The sequence below is a fragment of the Neodiprion fabricii genome, chromosome 4 (assembly GCF_021155785.1).
Source record: "Neodiprion fabricii isolate iyNeoFabr1 chromosome 4, iyNeoFabr1.1, whole genome shotgun sequence".
Lineage (NCBI taxonomy): Eukaryota > Metazoa > Arthropoda > Insecta > Hymenoptera > Diprionidae > Neodiprion > Neodiprion fabricii.
The window spans coordinates 1,200,238-1,218,400 of record NC_060242.1 but is presented as its reverse complement, the minus strand read 5'-3'; the positions used below and the strand labels follow the sequence as shown (position 1 = coordinate 1,218,400).

Genomic DNA, 18,163 nt, shown 5'->3' with positions numbered 1-18,163 from the left:
TCGTCTATCTTTGAATAGTGAATGTGTAATTCACTATTATATATAGAATAGTTGATATTGAAAAACTGCGGTAGGAACGAATTGTTATAGTCAAATAGCTGCAACGTCGCAAACGCAAGGTCATATTTACAGTTGAACGCAACGGGAACAGTATTTAATTTACGTTACTGGCGGGTTTTTCGTCCTCCATTATTTCTGTATAAGTACTTTTCGTATCAAAACCCGTTACTCGGCTCGTTCTCCTTCAAATTTCAATGAGATCCGTTAAGCACAGAAAAGACGAAAATAATTTGCTGAATATGTATCTATAAATAAAAATTGAATTCAAGGGGCAGAAGGCACAAGCTTTGCTTATCCGAAATTGAGAACCAATGAACAATCATGTTGTTGGTTCATGCTACGTTTTATTCGCTATCTCTTCGTAATTCAATTAGTATTGAAGCATCATTTTATTATAAACAATATTAATTGAATTGTAACTATACAAATATTTAATAAGTATTAAGATTAATATTACCAATGTAACATAATTGCGTCGAGTTTATTTATTTTTTCTCTCATATCCACTCCAATCCGCTATTTCCTAAAGATACAGTAATTGAATGATATAAGCTATCTTCAAGCTAATAATAAATATTAATGATACTACAATAAAGTTTACGGGTTCAGCGTATTATTTTCTTTTTTTTCCGATCGAGTTAGTGTTACCTCAAAATTTGCGTTCGGTTTTGCTTTCCTTATTTTTAAAAAATTTGATTCTTTAGATTTGAACGTTACTCGGACTCTTAGCGGACTTCGGAACGTCGTTCCTCGATTGCAATGATTCTCGTCGTTCTCGTGCACGTCGATTTTGAAACCAAATTTTTACCTGCAAGTAACACAGAATTTAATGCCTATTCTACTGGGACGTTGTACGCTACTTTTTAGGAGGTGACGTGCTCTTTTTCTACCTGTAACTAGTTACGCAACGACCAGAAATTCATACTGATAGCAACTCCAATCCCGGTAAAAATTTTCGCTCATTGTGAGCTAGTTGGAACTTACGTAATGCATGAAGTGCCGTCGCGTCGAGTAGTTGAGGTTGTTATTTTAACGAATATCGTCGTGCATTTCAATTTGCATTACTGTTACGCGAAGGAAAAAAAGTGAGGATCCATTGATTTTTTACAAATTAACCCGATCACACTAATATATTCGCTTTTCACGTACGATTAGGTCCCCGGATCCAATTTTTTCTACCCACTTCAAGAGCCTTCAGGCTGTACTTACTCTACTCTGAGGAAGCCTGAGTACCGTGGAAAGTTGTAGAACGTCTCTTCTGGCGAGGTACGCGCCCTTGCTGTACTTGTCTTCGAGAATTTGTAGTTGGAAGGCGGTGAAAGGTATCCTTGGATGTTTCCCGGGTCGTCTCTTGGACGTTTTCCCGGCCGTCGACCTCTTCGGTAGCCTGGGTGGTCGGTATCTGGTGCAGTGGAGCCAGGGCAGGTCGTTCCTCTCCGAATTATCCTGAGCAACGGCGCCGGCGTTCGTTCCGGAATCTGATGGCTGAGGCGGCGACGGGCATTCCGCACCGGTTTCCCTCTGCTCGGGAACGGCGACGACGAAGGGTGCGGAAAGCGGGGTTGGACAGCAGGGGCAACTACTCGGCAACTGCGGGACGCGGCTACCCCCGGAAGAGGACGACGTCGAGGAGGTGGAGCAGGGTTCGTCGGCGGCGAGGATCCGGGCAATGCTGAAGTCTGTCGACAGCCTCTGGGAACGGCGGGCTTCGCTCATCTTCGAAACGCAAGAAACTAAATCGCCTCACGAGTCCATCCCTCGTTTTATAGACCCCGGCGCTTCCGCCCCGTCGTTCCTGGTTGGTCCTGGGTTCCAGGGTCCTCCAGGATCGGTCTGAATGCGGTATCCATTACCAGAGCGGGCGAATTAGACGCCTAGACGCACACTTGATGGCTATCGCATGAACCGCGAGGGGTCCGACAAAACCAGCGCGTCTTTGGCAAGCGCCGTGTAAATAAAATACCTGCGACCGCGTACCGAGCTCTCATTGTGCATGCTCTTATACCAGTGCATTATCTACGGGAAAATCTCTCCTAGGCCAATAACAACAATGTAATTGATACCACTGCGGGCCCCACAGAGCGGCGGACCGTTTCTATGGGGTGACGGGCAGATGGGGCAGGGCCCAGTGGGCCGTGCTTAATCAAAAAGCCACGGGGGTTGCCACGGGGGTAAATCGGGGCTAGTTTTGGTAATGCCGGCTAATCCGGTAATATACCCATGATGGCTCGATCCTCGATCCTTCCCCCAGAGCTCACTGGCTACAGTGTGGCGATCGCAGGTTTTCTTTTTTGTCTAACTATGTGTATGTACATACATTCTATATACATAATAACATGTTATACAGTATAAGCACAGACTGACTTGCGTGTGCGTTGATCTCCGTCAGAGATATCGGGTGCACGGGGATGACGTGCGGTTGTCATCGGTGTATAATACTCGAGCCGAAGAAAAAAAGATTGACAATAAAATGCTCCGAAAGTAGCGGAGTGTTTCAAACGGCCAAACCGTTGGCCAGCCGACGAGAGTATTAGACTTTGCTAGCTGACGTTCTAATACCGAAACTTATGAAACTTAACAATATAATGTATTATCGAGAAGCCTTAACGCTGCTTGAAATAATAATTCATCTTATCGTCGAACTTTGACTCACTCTTTGTATACCTATAATATTTCTTAACAGCGATCGGCCTCAATTGCAATGTATACGAAACTATTGCGATGCTGCAAGTCACGATACCGCAAATGTAATTGAAATCTGCATGTGACACAGGAAACAGACAGTTCTTGTTTCAAATGCTTCGGCAAAATGCTCCGCCGCGTTTCGCATAAATATAATCCACGCACTTCGTACGCATATGAACTTATAGTTATACTTTCCAATAATGCGTGGGCCAACGATTCGCCCTAAAAATTTATACACGCACCGAGATTACCCATAAATAATGTACTTGACGAAATAATTTTGTTACGACATGATTTCACCGTTTTGTAAATACGTGCGTGCCTGTGACAAAAAGATGGGAGTCAAGCTTAATTTTTTATCAGTCAATCAAACAAAGGCGACAGTCACCATCTCACGGGATGACGAACTGACCGACGTGATCGTCGGCATCGAGGAATGGAAATCTCCAGAGAACGACGATGGAGAGGAGCGACTTGGAGAGGGGAGACAGCGAGTGATAGGATGGCTTGAAAGCACCCTTAAGTCAGTCGGTGGTTACGGCCGTTGGGTGTCGTCGCGGTTCCGGAACAGAGTAATTACTGAGAATATCGAGAGGAATCGGAAAACAATTATAAACGCCAATCGCGACTTAAGTTTTCGGAGCAGGGTCACGGATACAAAGAATTAAAGGAGTGAACTACTTTTAAACGGGTTATCATTAATCTTGCTCAGCTTGCACGTAAAGTTACAGTGTATTATCACGAATATTCCCGTTTTTTCATTCGGCAGGAATTTACTGATATTCGTTCAATTTCCAACGGTAAGTAATTGTTAATCTTGCATTCTTGGAACAAAAGCGCGTTCTCGCTCTTTTCATCGCTACAGCAAGTCCCTCATTCAATAAATCAATTGAATTCATTGTTAATTTGAATTCGGTTATTGACGGCGATTAGAAAATTTTTAGTAAACTTCATCAAAAACTTTGGAAGAACTTCGAATAGTTTTTTAAACAAATTTTTTAGTTTTTTTTTTTTACTAACAAGATGTTTTTGCTAGCAGGGATTGTTCTTTTTTTCTTTCTTTTTTTTTATCAATGATGTTGAAAACAATTCAAAGATCGAAATGACTATTCAATTTCAATGAGATTAGACAGTAGTATACGTTATTGGATTATTTAGGACGCGAATACTTAATTGTTTTATACCGTAGCATAATATCAGCCACAAGATCTACGGAGTATGTTTGTTTTATTCAAATGGTGTTACGCAAGCGACTTCTTTACGTAAGGTGATGGCGGTCGTAAATGCACGCGTTATGTAGGGTGTTCTAAAAATATGTTGATAAAACTCGTGAGTTTTCGAGTCGGTATAAAACATGTTAAATAATTATTACGGAAGGATCACAAGGTTAGTCAATAAATTGACCTGTAACCATCCACGAATTAGTCGCACATTGAACCGAGAGTATTATTATAAAATAAAAATCTGTCTCATCGGTCATCCCCATACTTGTAAAGTATCCAGACCACAATGTGTCAGCGTTTGTCTCGAGCGACCGGGAATATTTGTACAGCGATAATGAAAAAACAGTGTATACTCGGAAAATAATGTAAACATTACAAACAATGAGAACGAAATTGACTAACTCGGGTTCTAATCTTTTTTTCCAGAGGCATCACGCGCAGTTCACCATGATTAAAATCTGGATACTCGTGTTTCGCGAACATTAACGATAAGTCGCATCCTGAGTCTATGTTGTTTACAGTCCGTACGTGACTCAGTTTGACGAGTTACGGTGTACAAATTTTTTTCCCCGTTAGTCAATAACATGGCAGTCAATGCCATTTTTCGAGCTGACGAGGCTGGCACATCGAGACAATGATACTTTGCACGATTAGTATCGAAGAATTTCAGTACTTGGCAGTCACAGCGGGTCCTCAAGCCGACTCCGCCCTTAAATTTTTCCGAAATTAACTCGAAAGTGAGAAAAATCGATTAAACCAAGATCAGGAAATCGGGCTTGAACTCTTCGCACCGTTGTCTGAAGAACAATTAAGAGAGGAGAAGCATCCAGAATGACCGCCACCGAGGAATCGGAACCGCTCATTCCCTCGGCTAATCCACCGGTGGCTACAACCAGCACAGGGAAATACAGGGTCTCCTACCAGTCTTTGAACAATGTAAGTATCGCTCTGTAAAGTTTATGTAAGACGTGAATTGATGCGATTCCGGCGAATTTGGGATAGTTGGAAAATGAGAGTGAAATTTCAAATTGAATATTGCTGATAGTCATAAATGGTAGTTCAAGGGCTAGTCCGGTCTACTTATTTCCCCAGGAGATGAAAGAATGACAGGGTCGCTGCCTGTTCTAGTCATGGAAGCCCCAACATCGAGCTGGGTCCGCGTTTATACCAGCACGGCTTCCTTCCGGAGCAGATGCAGCGTGTATTAATATCGGCTAAACAATTCCTCTTTAGTCCAAGCTGTTCAGTGCGTGTGTAATTTTATTTCAACAGCGATTGTACGAATGCGGTCCAAGCTCGCATTGGCTTGGTATCATGAATTATTTCGCTAAAATGTAGTCAGCTTAAGAGATCTTCTTGCAAAACGAGTAGAACCGACCCTAACGTGTCGATCTTGATTGATAAAGTATTAACGTGTTATGGGACGTACATTCCCAACCAAAAGTGAGTCTCGGTGAGAATATTCAACACTTCGCGATGCGATGAATATTTGAAAAAAATCAATTTAGTTGATAATATCCGTCCAATACGACCTTAAACAAATATCAATAGATGCGTCGAATCAATTGCGCAGCTACTTTGCCCTTATAAAAAACTTTGTGACGGGGCAGATTTGATATTCAACAACTGGGCCACTAGACCATATCGAAACTCGACGCTTGTTCGCATTCCGTTGACACCAACGAAACGTATAAGCCGTAGCATAGCGCCAAGCTAAAATTGCGAACATGTTTACAGCAGAAAAATGGCTCATCCGGAACCGAGCGAAATGGATCCTCGAGTCCTGTGGCTGCGGTGCGCTTCGAAAAAATGGGCTCAGGGCCGAGCGCCAACCGTTCATTGGAGAGAATTACCTTCACATGGAGCGACGTGAACGTCTATGTCACCGCAAAGAAGCAGCGACTGTGGGAGCGAATATCTAAGGGGAGAAGGCCCGTCGAGCTGAAGCACATCCTGAAGGACGGTAATACCGGATCCATAATTTTTTGGACGATGAATTTTTTGCGACACCATTTCTAACGATCAATGATTCGATGTTTCAGTCTCCGGCGTCGCTTATCCCGGTGAACTCTTGGTCATCATGGGCTCTTCGGGAGCGGGGAAGACCACGCTTTTGAACACCTTGACCTTCCGCACCGGTCACGGGATAACCGTATCCGGAATAAGGGCGGCCAATGGTCGTCGCTTAACTCCGACCGTTCTCACCTCCAGGTCGGCATACGTCCAGCAGAGCGACCTCTTCATCGGCGTATTGACCGTCAAGGAGCATCTCATATTTCAGGCCCTGGTCCGCATGGACAGACACATTCCGTATTCGCAGCGGATGCAAAGGGTCGAAGAGGTCATAGCCGAGGTAAATTATAAGAATCTGTAAAACGACGAAGTCGTTGGGTTCACTCTCAGGTTTAACGATATTCTTTCCAAATATATAAATAATATATATATATATATCACAGGTCTTTGTTGCAAACTTTGCAAGCGTTTCGTTATCCGAGAAAAAAATTGAACTCGACGTGTTTTTTCCCTTTTCCGTTCCAGCTAGCGCTGACAAAATGTAAAAACACGGTGATTGGGGTACCCGGCAGAGTGAACGGGATTTCAGGTGGCGAGATGAAGAGACTGTCATTTGCCTCAGAGTATCTTACGAATCCTCCGCTGATGTTTTGCGACGAGCCAACTTCCGGGCTGGATTCTTTCATGGCGCATCAGGTCGTCACAGTTCTGAAGAACTTGACAGGTTTGTGGAATGGTACCGTGACTCGGTAAGTCTCTGCGAGCCTAATTCTGAGGAATGAGCATGCTTTCAGCGAAGGGCAAGACCATCGTTGCTACCCTGCATCAGCCGTCCTCGGAATTGTTCGCAATGTTCGACAGAATCCTCCTGATGGCCGAGGGAAGAGTCGCCTTCATGGGAAGCCCGGATCAAGCTTGCGCTTTCTTTAAAAGGTGTCGTTGTCCTTCGCTTACCGATATAACTTCACGAGCATGCTCGGATATCGAACTGCAAACGACGTAGAAAATATTAAAACGGGACTTTCCTCAACGTCGTAGCGTCGGCGCCGCCTGTCCAAGCAACTACAACCCAGCCGACCACTTCATCCAAGTCTTGGCGGTGGTTCCGGGTCGGGAGGCGGAGTGTCGTCAGGCCATAAACAACGTTTGCGAAAATTTCCAGAAGAGCGAAATTGGAATGAAAATGGCCCTGGAATCTGTCACCGTGGACGGTGAATTCGGGGACTCGGTGGTGGACGCGAACACGGTCGCCAGACGATCTCCCTACAAGGCATCGTCGTGCGAGCAGTTCAGAGCCGTGCTATGGCGGTCGTGGATATCAGTGATCAAGGAACCGATGCTGATAAAAGTCCGCTTGCTACAAACGATCGTACGTTATCAATTTGTCGATGAATTACGTGGTCCTTTCATGGGTCTACATCCCCACTCTCTTAACGTCTCGGAGTGAATATTTCGCTCGAAGCGTTTCGAGTGAAAAAGTTCACTCTTGAATAGTGAATATTCACTCCATCACATCGTTCTAGTTGCGCATTTTTTGATCCAACGAAATTTAGAGAGTATGTGACCAACTAACGACGATGCCTCATTTTTTTGCGAATTGTAGATGGTGGCGGTGCTGATCGGGGTCATTTATTACGGACAGAAGCTGGATCAGAACGGTGTGATGAACATAAACGGAGCTCTCTTCATTTTCATCACAAACATGACGTTCCAGAACGTGTTCGCGGTGATTTATGTCAGTATGCGATGAGGGGCGGTGGCAAATTTTTGGTTGTGTAACATCGTTAACTTACGTTGCAGGTATTTTCTATGGAATTGCCGATATTCCTGCGAGAGCATCGTAACGGAATGTACAGAACCGACGTCTACTTCATCTGCAAGACATTGGCGGAGGCGCCAGTCTTCATCGCAATTCCGTTCATCTACACCGCGATCGTCTATCCGATGATCGGAATGTACCCTGGACCGGAGCACTTTTTTATAACGGCTGGAATAGTCACGCTAGTTGCCAACGTGGCGACCTCATTCGGTAGGCAGAAGTCAGAAATCTACGTCACGATGATATATATGAGGAGAGAAGATTCGGCGAGTCAAACATATGAAAAAAGTATGCGTTCCATCTCCATGATGGTCGATCGGAGTGCACTTCTATGGTCATAAATCACCGTCTAATTTTCGGGCATAGGTATTGATTATCCGGTCGCGATGTCGATGTGACACGTAATAAACGTCACGTGCCGTTAATTCGTTCTTAGTTTGTCCAGATCAAGTGTCTCTGTGTAACCGAATCCGCACCGCGACAAAGCGCTGACTTCGAAATTCGAAGTTAGAGTCTAGTTGAGTGACGTGAACGGGAATCGTAGCCTGAACTCTGTAAGATTTCGGTCAATGTCCTGCGTACACTGTATAAAAAAATGTCGACTATTTTTTTTTTTTTTTCACAAAACTCAAGTCAAAAATATTGTGCGAAATTGTGAAAAAAGAATGCTGTCCAAGCTTGAGCTTTTAATATTAATATTTAGAGGTACGTTATCGCGATTTTCTATTTCCGATTTAAATAACATGGAAAATTATCATCTTGTGACAAATCTACTCTTTCAAAAGTTATTTAAGGTCGTTTGTTGACCTTCGACCTACTAGCTTCGACTTTGAATTTCGACAAAGTAACAGTCGTTTTTTTATACAGACCGGGTCCTACCCACGAAAAATCAAGTCGTGAGCCTATTCTTAAGTTATGTAAAGAACGACTCGAATCAAGTTTAAAGTGCGAACGGAAAATTTATATGAATTGTTATCAGTGAACTGTTTCGCTGCAGTACAGATGTAGGCGTATTTCTTGTGCTAGGAAGTATATATACGTATATACTTATAGAAGCCAAATACGTTATGCAAGCCGAATAATCCTCGACTAAGAAGGTATCGATATTTTTCTCACATAATTATTTACTCGCACGTGATAGAATTACCAAGCACCGATCGTGTGACACTTCTTAGGCCAGACTACATCACAGAAATTATACCCAATCCATCCGACATGTAATACATGATACGAATGTTCATATGCAACTCATACGTACATCGAGAGTTTGGATGTTGTAGAAGATTATTTTATTTCTCGCACGTGTCTTGACCGGGTTCGATACTATTTCAAAAAAAAATAGAAAAAAAAATAACTTGTATTATATCGTGTCGACAGGATTTCCAGCGTACCGAAATTCTCATCCACATACCGAAGCGTGTTTTTGAGGGACGGAGTTTAATTCCTCCCCGTTTTTGAAATTCCAGTTCAGAATATAATGTATTCTAAAACCATTGTCATTTCACCGTAAAATTTTTCTCCATCTTTTGCCAATTTCGTTTCCTCAACTTTCCGCAACGAGTCGTGGTGTCCATGAGCTACAACTAAATTCTAATTCACAGGGTATCTCATCTCCTGCGTGAGCTCAAGCGTATCGATGGCTTCAGCGATAGCGCCGCCGTTGATAATTCCTTTCCTGTTATTCGGAGGATTCTTTCTAAACAAAGCGTCAGTCTCACGTTTTATCCAAATCTTTACACACGTCAGACGTCTGATGAAATTTCCTCCTATAATTATCGTGAAAATTTTCTATACTATACAGATCCGTCCCGTTTTACTTCGTCTGGTTCTCGTATCTGTCCTGGTTCCGTTACGGAAACGAAGCCTTGCTCGTGAACCAGTGGAGCGAAGTCGACTACATCAGCTGCACCCGGAGCAACGAAACCTGCCCGAAAAACGGCCGCGTCGTTCTCCAGACCCTGAACTTCAGTGAGGTAGGCTTAATGAGTGATAAGTTGAAATTCCAAGTTACCGTATCAACCGAGCATTTGTACTAATGGACGCTTTTATCGAACGCAGGACAACTTTTTGATGGACATCGTTTGTCTGTTTGCCCTGATCGTTGTCTTCAGGTTGTCCGCCTTCTTTGCCATCCTCTTCAGGGCTTATCGGACGAAATAATAGTCGTACCACAGCGGTTTCTTGACCTGCACATTTTACGAACTCGCACCGAAGACGAGGTCAGCGGTACGATCAACCGACGTTGTAGATTTGCACTGGAAGCGTGCAGAAATGCGGTATTGCGAGCATATTTATGTAAAAATCAACAACAGTGCTACTCCGTCCGGTCCGAAGAAGCAATTAAACAAATAAACGAGCAAAAGTCATGCTCGTAATATATTTTAACGAATAAATATAATTTCCTTCAAATACCTGTAAATATACCTGATATATCTGTAATTTTACATAGGCATGCAACATAATCAATATATAATACGAGATGTTAAGTTATAAGATATCTATTGAATACAAATGACGGACAATTTTGTTGATAAGGCCGGTACATGGAATAATTATTCAAGTCTGATCTTGACCCACGACTCTCGCACGCAAAATTACACCGAATTATTCCTGCGAAACGTGTTCTAAGGTCAACTAATTACACAGGCCTGCAAAATACAACCTTCAATTTCCCCCTTAAGTAACAATGCTTTTTTTTCGGTATTTGGGAATGTTGAATTAAAATGCAGCTCTAGTTTTTTTTACAGCTCACCGAGATTTACTTTTATGCAAGACACGCAGATTTACAGATTTCTGGAAAAAATCTTGTGACAAAAACGAATATACTGATTATAAAACTGTTTGCTTAGGTTTAAAATGAACGGCTTTAGTTTTAAACAAGACTTAAGAGACTAGATAAATAAAAAAGACTTGCGATACCATTTTCTACTTTCTTCAAAACTCCTGTTCAATCTTTTTCTCTTGTATTTACTTACGTAGCTCTAAATACGCTTAAGATCACCATAATATAAGCTGAGAAGACAGACAAGAAAAAAATTCTCAGGAAATTTACATAACAGAATTTTTTAAATATCTTTTTCATATATTCATACCTAATACCTACCGAAATTACTAGTCAATTTTGTCAGGGGTAAAAGCATCGCAGGCCAATGTTATTACTAAAATTCATTCCATGATCCGTGACGAGTATTTTCCTCCTACAGATCCAGGGACCGGGGGGTGGTTTTTATTGCATGAAACCAGTTGCCCGAGCTGTGTTGCGTCGCAACTCGTGGGAAAAATAAGAAAAGCAAAAAGTATGACACTGCCCCGAGAAGCCGCAACCGACCAAATGATTCTCTCGAGTATAATCTTGCAGCGACATCGCGTGCGATGTATCGAGATCCACTGCAACAAATTATGCACAAATATAAAGGCGTAAAAAGATTGGCGTAAGCTGGAAAGAATGAGAAAGAAAGCAAAAGCAAACACGGGGTAAATGAAATTTCTTAAAAAAATGTTTCCCCTTTTAAATTTGACTTCTTTTTATCACCAGATGCCGTTCTACGACATTTTTTACATGCAGTTTTTTCCACGCCTTCTCGCCAGCCAGGCAGGTACGTGTAAGTTACAGACTTTACACATGGCTTGGAGCTATGGTACCGTAAGAGTACCGTGCATGAGGAACGCGGGGCCCGCAAATCTAGGGTTTCAGTCTTCGATTACAATAATCCGATACCCAGAGACACGAACCTAACTGCCAGAAGGAAAACACGTTTGTGTTAACATCGTACGTGTTTTACACGCTTCTCGGTTCGCACAGTGAATGCCGTCATCGATGATTAACATTAACGCGAGTTTCCGCCCAGGAAGACCTAACAGTCAAGAATTTGGATATATTTTCCTTGGAATTTTTCATCCCGACCTTCGACCCCATTTGAGGACGTGATAAGGTAAGTCTACCAGTTACGAACCCTTTTGTTTTTCATAATTATAAATTTATGTCGCAAATTGTGAATATTTCTCGACAATTAAGACCAATCGCTGGATTACAGTTAGACACGGGAAATTTATTTTTTCGTTATTTCAGTAACCAACGATCAAACAAATATAACAAAAAAAAAAAGGTCAATAACCGGTACACTTTGTTATACATTATCAGAAAATTCAAAAGTCTACGTAAATTCGGGAAATGTCAGGGAAACACAACTGTCAAAAGCTAATTTCCGATCTTCCGAATGTCTTTTGATGATGAAAAAAAAAAAAAAGTCGCCTGAGAAACACTTCCATCCTCGTCAAATCGACGACTGACACGTCGGTCGATCGATTTGACGACCCTAATCCCACCGCTGTATGGTTTCTTTCTCTTTTTCATTTTTTTTTTTTTTTTTCCAGTCACACGAGGAGCCTTCGGCGGTATCAGAGGGTCCGAAATATGGAGGGCATATCGGGGTCCGTCGATTCGGATCACGTAGTTTGAAGAGGCTGAAGACTTTTCCTAGAACCGATCGTAAGGCTAAAGTGTGTAACACGAGTACGGAGGATTGATTTTGTCATGCGGAGGACATTCGAGAGCTCCTCGACCATTCGCTAACCGCGACTCGTTCAAACCTTTCGAGTCATGTCCCACCAAGAGTGAGGAAGAGAATTTTATTCTTCCCAGTCGAGTGAAGCGCACGTGGCCTGCAGTCGATCGGTGGATCTGCAGAGATAAACGTCACCGATTTCAATCTCCGGTAAAATGTAAGAACTGTGAAGAACCGCCTCCTATATGGTACTTTGTTTTCGAATTCGTGAAGTGGAATTTGTCTATCGCACGGTCTGCATTGACCAATTACACCGGTAAACGCGAATTTTGGGTCTGGTTTCCGGATGTCAAATTTTGATTTCTTTTACGTAACTTGTAAATGAAAAAACAGTTTTTTTAGATAAAGTTTGTTTTTTGTAGAAACCGGAACGATATTTCGGATTTTAAGAAATATTACTTATTTTCTCAATCATTTATTGTAAATAATGATTAAACAAACTTCAGTTTTGCATTTAAATCACTATTATTGAAAAATAATAATTGTTAATAGACTACAAATGCAAAGGAATTGATGAACAAAATTTAAAAATTAATATTCTTTGTACTTCTTTTATTTTCGTACGGACTTTCTCGTATCGAAGCACAAACGTAGTCTCCCATCGTGATTTCATTGTACTACCCCTGATAACGTTATTAACGATAAAGTCCATCGCATCTTGGTTAAAACGTTTTGCTCGTTCTTCCGAACAGGCAACCATATTAGCTATCAACGTCAAAAATACAAAAACAAACTTTATGAGTAACAAATAAGGGTTTTTCTTATTATCCGATGCATAGAATCGAAATTTATTTATCTGAATAGAAACTCGTGATAAAAATAATTCTTTTTTTTTCTTAACCTGTGTTATTTTTCACCTCTCGAATCATCGACAGATGGTCCTCACCTCGAGGGGCTTTTTGGCCCCCAGAAACGAGGATGCAACCCAGTGTGAAAAAGGCGTTACCATATCCTGGCGCGATTTATCAGTCTACGCAACCACCAAGGACAACAGGATTTGCAAACAGCTGATAAACAACGGTAACTGTATCCAGTTCTTACATATAAGTATACCTATATCCATTGGTGTAAATATATAAAAACTTTTCAACGTCTCTCTTCTTACTAATTAGTGCGTGGCGCCGTAAAGTCGGGAACACTCGTTGCGATAATGGGAGGAAGGTGAGTAGATTACGCGAGGCTCTAAATCCTCGACATTATCTAAGTCGCTTTATTTACCAGCTGATGAAAAGCAACAAAGCAAATGATTAAGCGTAATAATTCCTCTCTAGCGGTGCTGGAAAGAGTTCACTGATGACAGCCCTCGCATATCGCTCCCCGCGTGAGTTAATGTTATTTGAATACCGAATATGTCGGCTCCAGTCAAACAAGATCATCCCAAAAATTACACATACGAATTGACCCTTTCAGTCACAGAAGTCACTTAAAGCGGAACTCCTTTTTTTTCTTTATTTTTGTCAATTAAAAAAATACTTAAGCCTTGAGTGATGGAGATTTTTCATGAGATGATACTTGTTTACAATTGTCACAAGTAAATATGTGTAAAGAAAAAAATAAAAAAGCAACGTATTTTCGTGAACGTAATTAGTCAGCGGAGACATTTGATAACAAACGCGCGCTTAAAACGTTTGGAATTCATTGGTTGACAAAAATCCATTTTAGGAATTGTTTTTAGTATTACTAAATTTTTGACACTAGATTCGCATTCAGCGTCGAAATGTACTTAGGTAACGTATAATTGCAAAAAAAAAAGAAAAAAAACAAAAAAATAATACACTAATTGCTTGACTAAAAGGGTTAAAAGAGTTAATTGTACAAAGTACAAAGTACGTTTATGGAAGTTCCTCATTTATCCAGCCGGCGTCATCGTCCATGGCGACATATTGGTGCAGGGACATCCTGTCAGTCCGTCCTACATGCGGCTTCATACCGGATTCATGCATCAGGAAGATCTTTTCGTTGGTTCGATGACGGTGATGGAGCATCTGATGTTCATGGTACGGCGTTTTGATCCGCAAACTTTTTATACCTGCATATTATACCTTGCACGTTCTCTAGAACCATTCTATCCATTTGATTAAATTATTGAATGATTTTTACGACGAATCTACGACTCAGGCCAGGATGAAGCTGGACCGGAGAACGGAACTTCGGCAGATCAGGATTAGGATAAATCGTCTCCTTCAGGAAATCGGACTGGCCCATAGGTCTGGGACCCAGATTGGGACCAGCGGTGAGAAGGTTCTCTCTGGCGGTGAGAAAAAGCGACTCGCATTTGCCACCGAAGTAAGTACAGGTTTTTTTATAACTTTTTTTTTCTCCCTATTTTCCATTTTTATTTCTTGTGCTTTATCTTTGGGGACAGTAATTATTCTATACTTCCGACTAGTTAAATTTATTTTCCCTGCCAGCTGATATCCGATCCGAAGATCCTTTTTCTTGACGAACCGACGACAGGACTCGACGCCCATTCGGCCGGAGTTTTGATCGCTCATCTGAAAGCCGTCGCTTCTCAAGGTCGCACCGTACTCTGTACGATCCATCAACCGAGCTCGTCGATATTCAACGCCTTTCAGCAGATCATCCTGATCGCCGAGGGTAGAATCGCGTTTATCGGCACCGGCGTGCAGGCGGTCCAGTTTTTCGCCAGGTAATAAGAACAACTCAATTCCCTGGTGAAAATTCCTACTACTCTACGAATTTTGACGGAAATTGAAACGTTTCGTATTAATTCTTACAAAATTTTAAACACGCGTATAGTTTTTTCGTAAAGAATTGTTAATTTGATTTAAAAATTTTCGTATCTCGTAGATCTTTTGCCGATAAGATGGAATATTTCATAAAAATCTACGTATATTTTGTAAAAAAACAATTTCTTGCAGTAAAATCATTTTCATGAGGGAAACTACGATTCTGCAACAGGGTTTGTAATTCTTGCGTTTCAGCGAAGGTCACCACTGTCCTCCCGCCTACAACCCGGCCGATTTCCTTATAGCAACCCTTGCTACAGCACCGCGGGACGAAGACGCCAGCAGGCGAAACGCTCAGAGAATATGCGACGCCTTTCTCGTCAGCGACGCCAGTAAGGAGAACGACCTGATCACACAGCTGGAGCTTCACATTTCAAATTCTTACAACGTGAGGAAATTCCTTAACGTCTTAACGAAACTAAGCTTTACGTTGAGGTACGTTAGGGTGGTCCTTGTTCAGTGTATTGATGACTTTTTTCCGCCCCGCCCCCCAAATCAATTTCAAATATTTCGAAACCATTTGCCGAATTTTTTCAGTTTTTTACGTCAACTCTGAGACAGTCCGAGATAAAGATCTGAAAAATTAAAGAATTGTCAATACCGTAAATAAGGATCAGCCTGAGGTACATGTTTCATCAGGTTGTCATCCAACTTTATTTTTCTTTATTCGTTTCAGTGGACGGGAGAAACTGAAGAGACTTACAAATTGTAAGTCATGCACCCATCTATATGTATATTAAGTAATCGAACATCCAGATTTATAATCGAAAGCAATTACATTAAGAACTATCGGTTTTACTGCGAAATTATTCAGCAATATAAATAAATGCACAACATCTCTGCAATCACAGCAAGGAGCCTTGGTGGTGGACGAAACTTTACTTGTTGATCAATCGCGGTACGATTCAAGTGATCAGGGATCCAAATGTCCAACTTCTACGCATCCTCTTGAAACTGGTAGACGGAAATTAATTGCATCGGATCCTACGAAGCTTATTTAAAAAGTGTATTAATCGATGATTTCTTCCAGTGTCTCGCCATCCTGGTGTCCCTTTGCTTCTTTGGAGCGATAAAGTTGGATCAGCTCGGTATCCAGGCGGTTCAAGGAGTTCTATTCATCTTGGTAACCGAGAATACGTTTTTACCGATGTACGCCACCCTGGCGACTCTTCCGCAGGAGATGCCGCTGTTCCTGAGAGAGCATCGGGCTGGACTTTACACGCCCCATTTGTACTACTTGGCGAGGGTTATTTCATTGGTGAGGATAACGAATGGATAGAAAAAATTTTCCTGTCACGGTAGAATAATTCACCGTCTCTTTATTTATCACGAGGTAAGAGAAAAGGAGTATATCAGGAGTAATGGGTTATTAGGAAAAACGCGAAATGATTAGGTGTCCGAAACCAAACCAGAAATAGCGCCCAGTCTTACGGGAAACGATTTATACCAGACATCTTGCAGATTCCCGGTCTGATCATCGAGCCAATTATATTCGTGATGATCGTCTACTGGGTCGTTGGACTCAGAAATAGCATCGAGGCCTTCGCTCTGAGCGTGATCGTCGTCATCTTCACCATGAACGTTTCCACCGCGTGCGGTAGGTCTAATGAAAGTTAGGGAAATGAAAAGGATTTCCAATTTTACTCCTTCTTATTTCTTAACTCGGTAACATTCCTGACAGATGAAAAGTAATGAAAGTCTGCGAGGGATTCGGAACGCGAAAGAATACATAATTCCATCACATATCTTCCCAATGCAACAAAACAGCACTTTATCGACGTGTACGTGTTTCATTAATTTCACAGGCTGCTTCTTCGCCGCTGCTTTTGACTCCGTGCCCCTCGCAATGGCGTATTTGGTCCCCTTCGACTACATACTGATGGTAACCATGGGCCCCTTCATCAAGCTCGGGTATACCAAGCACGGAGATTTACTTTGGCGCATGCCTAGATGTACTTACCAGCCTAGAGTGGACGAGTGGGTGGCATCTTACTGTTTATACGAAACACATTCCTTAACTAGATCTAATCTTTTCAGTACCCTGCCGGCTTACGTGCAGTGGGTAAAATACATCTCGTGGCTTCTTCATTCCACCGAGGCGTTAACCATCGTTCAGTGGGACGGAGTGCACAACATTTGTAAGCACGGTTATATTTCTTTTACGATAGTTTGGTAGAATGTAATGTAATCATTGATGAACAACCATACAAATCGTGACGAAGGGAAAAATGACCTGCGCAATGTTGGCGAACTAAAACGTTATCTGTGAAAGGCGATGAAAGGAAATTGTCGAAATAAGTAAATCGAGCAGATGTCATATTTGTAGTCAAACGAAAATATAACATATTCTTAATGCGTGGCTGCATGTATTTTCGAAGATAAGGCTGACCAAGGAAGTGACGATCCTCCGTCAGTTGAATATTGTAAGTCTTCTATTATCGGCTGCAGTAATTCTTCTTCGTAATTCCTTTCAGCTTGTGAAGTTGAAGATCCGGAACTACCCTGCATGACGGATGGGTCGGAGGTTTTGGACAGGTACGATTTTGACGCTGATAATTACTGGACAGACATTTCTTTCATGGCTGTATCGTACGTGGTGTTTCATTGCATGGGATACGCTTGTCTCTGGAATCGAGCTAGATACAAATAAAGATTTACTCTTATCGATCTTTGGATTCAGCAGCTTCGAACAATCGACGACATAATTCGCTAACCGTGTACAAGACAACAACAACAATAATAATAATAATACGAAGAAAAACACGTATTTTTTCACTCGTTGTCAGCAGTTAAATTATTCTATCGAGTATTATCGGAATAAAATGTAGTGTTTTTACTTTTGTATTTCACGTAATTGAGACCCTCTTCCTTTTGTTCTCAAGGCAATCTGAATTATATTTTCATCAGGTTCTACCGTGTATTTGAATAAAATTTTTAAACTAGGTTTTCAATTTTTCATGCGAAAAAGTATTCAACAAACTTGCAATTCATTATAGTTTAGTAGTGAACCCCAATCGCAAAATGAATTTTACCTACTGAATATTTGGA

General features: G+C 41.7%; 2 protein-coding genes across 2 annotated transcripts; one reads left to right on the top strand and one right to left on the bottom strand.

Annotated features, from left to right (window-relative positions):
• Nucleotides 1-189: 189 nt before the first annotated feature.
• Nucleotides 190-1,776, bottom strand: LOC124179728 (segmentation polarity homeobox protein engrailed). The gene is made up of 2 exons (XM_046564429.1): nucleotides 1,270-1,776; nucleotides 190-868 (listed from the first exon to the last, which is right to left on the bottom strand). The coding sequence occupies exons 1-2, from the start codon at nucleotides 1,774-1,776 to the stop codon at nucleotides 761-763; spliced, it is 615 nt and encodes a 204-aa protein (XP_046420385.1). The 3' UTR covers nucleotides 190-760.
• LOC124179725 (ABC transporter G family member 3-like) lies at nucleotides 1,629-17,951 on the top strand. Its single transcript, XM_046564415.1, has 25 exons — nucleotides 1,629-3,545; nucleotides 4,395-4,904; nucleotides 5,706-5,931; nucleotides 6,011-6,321; nucleotides 6,507-6,705; nucleotides 6,776-6,914; nucleotides 7,020-7,350; nucleotides 7,585-7,716; nucleotides 7,782-8,010; nucleotides 9,402-9,507; nucleotides 9,602-9,773; nucleotides 9,859-9,948; nucleotides 13,241-13,385; nucleotides 13,478-13,526; nucleotides 13,637-13,686; nucleotides 14,223-14,362; nucleotides 14,484-14,651; nucleotides 14,777-15,015; nucleotides 15,311-15,550; nucleotides 15,755-15,823; nucleotides 15,967-16,072; nucleotides 16,146-16,373; nucleotides 16,577-16,712; nucleotides 16,921-17,253; nucleotides 17,590-17,951. The coding sequence occupies exons 2-25, from the start codon at nucleotides 4,800-4,802 to the stop codon at nucleotides 17,763-17,765; spliced, it is 4,119 nt and encodes a 1,372-aa protein (XP_046420371.1). The 5' UTR covers nucleotides 1,629-3,545; nucleotides 4,395-4,799; the 3' UTR covers nucleotides 17,766-17,951.
• Nucleotides 17,952-18,163: the final 212 nt, after the last annotated feature.

What these genes read in the sequence shown, in the direction of transcription:
- LOC124179728 (XM_046564429.1), bottom strand. Translation starts at nt 1,776, where the DNA reads ATGAGCGAAGCCCGCCGTTCCCAGAGGCTGTCGACAGACTTCAGCATT. An exon ending in TCAGGCTTCCTCAGAGTAGA is followed by an intron (nt 869 to 1,269) that starts GTAAGTACAGCC and finishes TGTTACTTGCAG; the next exon opens with GTAAAAATTTGGTTTCAAAA.
- LOC124179725 (XM_046564415.1), top strand. Translation starts at nt 4,800, where the DNA reads ATGACCGCCACCGAGGAATCGGAACCGCTCATTCCCTCGGCTAATCCA. An exon ending in CCTCGCATATCGCTCCCCGC is followed by an intron (nt 13,687 to 14,222) that starts GTGAGTTAATGT and finishes TCATTTATCCAG; the next exon opens with CCGGCGTCATCGTCCATGGC. An exon ending in TGGAGCATCTGATGTTCATG is followed by an intron (nt 14,363 to 14,483) that starts GTACGGCGTTTT and finishes TCTACGACTCAG; the next exon opens with GCCAGGATGAAGCTGGACCG.